This window comes from Contarinia nasturtii, unplaced genomic scaffold, assembly GCF_009176525.2.
Source record: "Contarinia nasturtii isolate CC-2019 unplaced genomic scaffold, AAFC_CNas_1.1 Cnas_scaffold_2803, whole genome shotgun sequence".
Classification (NCBI taxonomy): domain Eukaryota; kingdom Metazoa; phylum Arthropoda; class Insecta; order Diptera; family Cecidomyiidae; genus Contarinia; species Contarinia nasturtii.
Window position 1 is genome coordinate 1 of NW_022200120.1, and position 2,837 is coordinate 2,837.

General features: G+C 32.1%; 2 protein-coding genes across 2 annotated transcripts; both read left to right on the forward strand.

The window, feature by feature from the left end:
- Positions 1 to 3: 3 nt before the first annotated feature.
- On the forward strand, positions 4 to 809 carry LOC116349045 (probable cytochrome P450 4ac1; the record flags this gene model as incomplete). The annotated part of the gene is made up of 3 exons (XM_031780296.1): positions 4 to 163; positions 298 to 471; positions 561 to 809. Coding segments are annotated over 3 exons (495 nt in total), but the record flags the coding sequence as incomplete, so codon positions are not given.
- Positions 810 to 1,344: 535 nt separating this feature from the next.
- On the forward strand, positions 1,345 to 2,833 carry LOC116349044 (cytochrome P450 4p1-like; the record flags this gene model as incomplete). The annotated part of the gene is given in 6 exon segments (XM_031780295.1): positions 1,345 to 1,507; positions 1,803 to 1,912; positions 1,996 to 2,168; positions 2,228 to 2,337; positions 2,406 to 2,417; positions 2,420 to 2,833. Coding segments are annotated over 6 exon segments (982 nt in total), but the record flags the coding sequence as incomplete, so codon positions are not given.
- Positions 2,834 to 2,837: the final 4 nt, after the last annotated feature.

Sequence of the window (2,837 nt, forward strand, 5' to 3'; positions counted from 1 at the left end):
CATGAAGATGTTCAACAAAAACTGTATGAAGAAATTCTTACAATTGGGGACGACATGAATTACAACAACTTAACATACATGGATGCTGTTATCAAAGAAGCGCTCAGACTATATCCACCGGTTCCATTCATTGGTCGTGTTCTTGGCGAAGATACGATTATCGGTATAAGGAATTTGCGTCATGAAATGCAATGAATTTATAAATTTTACTCTGATTTCTTATCAATACTTTACTTATATCATACACTTAATGCTTTCTTATCAAATATTCTCGTAATTTTATTTCATTCCTTTCAGACAATGTCAAACTACCAGCTAAAACAATCATACATATCGTTATATTTATGTTGCATTGTGATCCAAAATACTTTCCTGATCCAGAAAAATTTGACCCAAATAGATTTATAAACAATGAAATTAAGCACCCATTTGCCTACGTTCCATTTTCAGCTGGACAACGTAATTGTATAGGTGTGACATAATCAAATGAATAACACTTCAAATTGTATGAATTTCGATTTCTGATTTTTGTTGATTCAATTGCTTTTCTGTTTGCCTAGGTCAAAAGTTTGCAATGATGGAATTGCGTACAGCTGTCGGCGAGATAATAAAAAATTTCAAATTGGTACCCATTACGAAACCAGAAGACGTTGTCATAATATCTGATTTAATTTTAAGAGCAAGGGATCCAATCCGAGTCAAATTTGTACCGAGAAACTAATAACATAATTTATTTGCGAAAAAATATCGATTTAATTAATTTGTTTCAGAAAAGTAAATTATTTTCTAATAAAAAAAGGAAAATTCAATTTAGTATTGTATTTCTTCAAAAAAGAACGAAATAGAAAGTATTTCGAGCTGAGGTCTGTCATAAAGTTACATAGAAATGAGAGCAAAGTACAGGGGCAGTTTAAAAATAGAAATGGCTTGTATTGATCCATGATAACAATTCTTAATTGCAGTCATACATGACAAAACTAAAGTTCATGCGCTGATAAGATTGATTTTGCCAGTACAGAGTACACTCAATTAAGTAAATATTTATAAACTGTTTTCAACAACTTGTTGCGACTGAAGAAAGCAATACGTATATTTACCTTAACACAATTAAATATTCCGAAAGTTCATTAGCATTAAATAAATTATTCTGAATTTCAACTAATCTGATTTCTCATAAACTGTTGATCTTAAACGCATCCAAGAAGTTCACTTGGTATACAGAATTGCATTTCTTGTAATTGGCATTTTAAAATCATTGTAAATGAACTGTAGCTGTGTCAGTGTGTTTTACTACTTTGAGTTGACCGTTTTGCTACTCAGTTACTTTGAACGATTTGTATTAAAATGATTTGTGCGGTGGCGATGATTTTGTGTTCATTCGCAGCACTTTTGATACTGTTAGACTTCTTAGTAAAACGATTTACTACGTACAATATTGCCAAATCAACACAAAGTCTACCGATGTATCCAATTATTGGGTCAACTAAATTTTTATTCATTTCTCAGGGTGAGCTTGGTGCATTTCCACGCTCTGCTCGCACTCAATTTAAAGCAATGTATTGGGTTTCGAACACGCAGATGTGCTGCCACCTGGTATCTCAAAGTTAAGCTGCTATAACGCACATGCAATGTAAATGAAGAAGAAGAGGAAAGCAATGTCTTTACATAGGGTTGAACTTATAAATGTCAGAGAGCAGCACAACTGCAGTGTTCAAAGTGCGATTGCCCTTCGTGCATTTCATTTGTGATGACACGTCACAGTAATTTGCGAAAATATTATTAATTTTGTGTTTCTTTGGCAGAGAAATTTTTTGAATTGGGAAGACATTATTGTAGAATTTTTCCAAATGTTCATGTTTTTTGGTCATTCGGTATTTTGGTCTATAACATTTATTCAGCTCATTCGTTTGAGGTAAGATATTTTTCATATAATTTATGTGATTTCAATTGAAAGCCAGTAAAGTAATATCTTTCATATTTTGTTCGAAAAACTAGCAAATTGTCACAGGTCCGAAACATATTGAGAAAAGTCCATATTACAAATTTTTGCACCATTTACTGGGCACTGGGCTACTAACTAGCACCGATGAAAAATGGTTTACACGACGAAAACTATTGACACCAGCATTTCATTTCAATATTCTGAACGGATTTCAATCAACTTTTAAGTAAATAGAAAAGAATTTAAATTGTTCAACACAAATTGTAAATTAATTGTTTATTACAGTGAACAAACGGAAATTCTATTGAGAGAAATTCGAGAAAATGAAATCAACAAACCCGAAGGCACTCATTTACAAAAATTGATCTCAAGATTCACATTAAATACGATTTGTCGTAAGGAATTTTTAATTTTTCGCATTTTAACTATGAGCAAATTATTTATATAAATATCGAAATTATAGAATCATCGATGGGTGTAAATTGTCAAAAATCGACGAACTTGATGATTATCGAAGTAAAATCAATGGAATTGGGAAATATCAAGTAGAACGTATGACAGTGCCCTGGTACTTACTCGACTGGACTTATAATTTATTTGGAAATGGTTCGAAAGAAAAAAAATTAACTGAGCAGGTGCATGCATTTACCGGCGGTGTTATTGCAACAAAAAGAAAAGCGTTTGTTTTGAATCAAAACAAAACAAATTCGAATGAGGAAGAAAATTCTGCTTATAGTAAAAAGAGATATGCTATGCTGGATACACTTCTGATGGCAGAACAAAATCAACAAATTGATGAAAATGGTGTGCAAGAAGAGGTTGATACATTTGTATTTGAAGGAATTGATACGACAATGACCGCAATTACATTCATTTTGTTTGCGATTGCAAATCA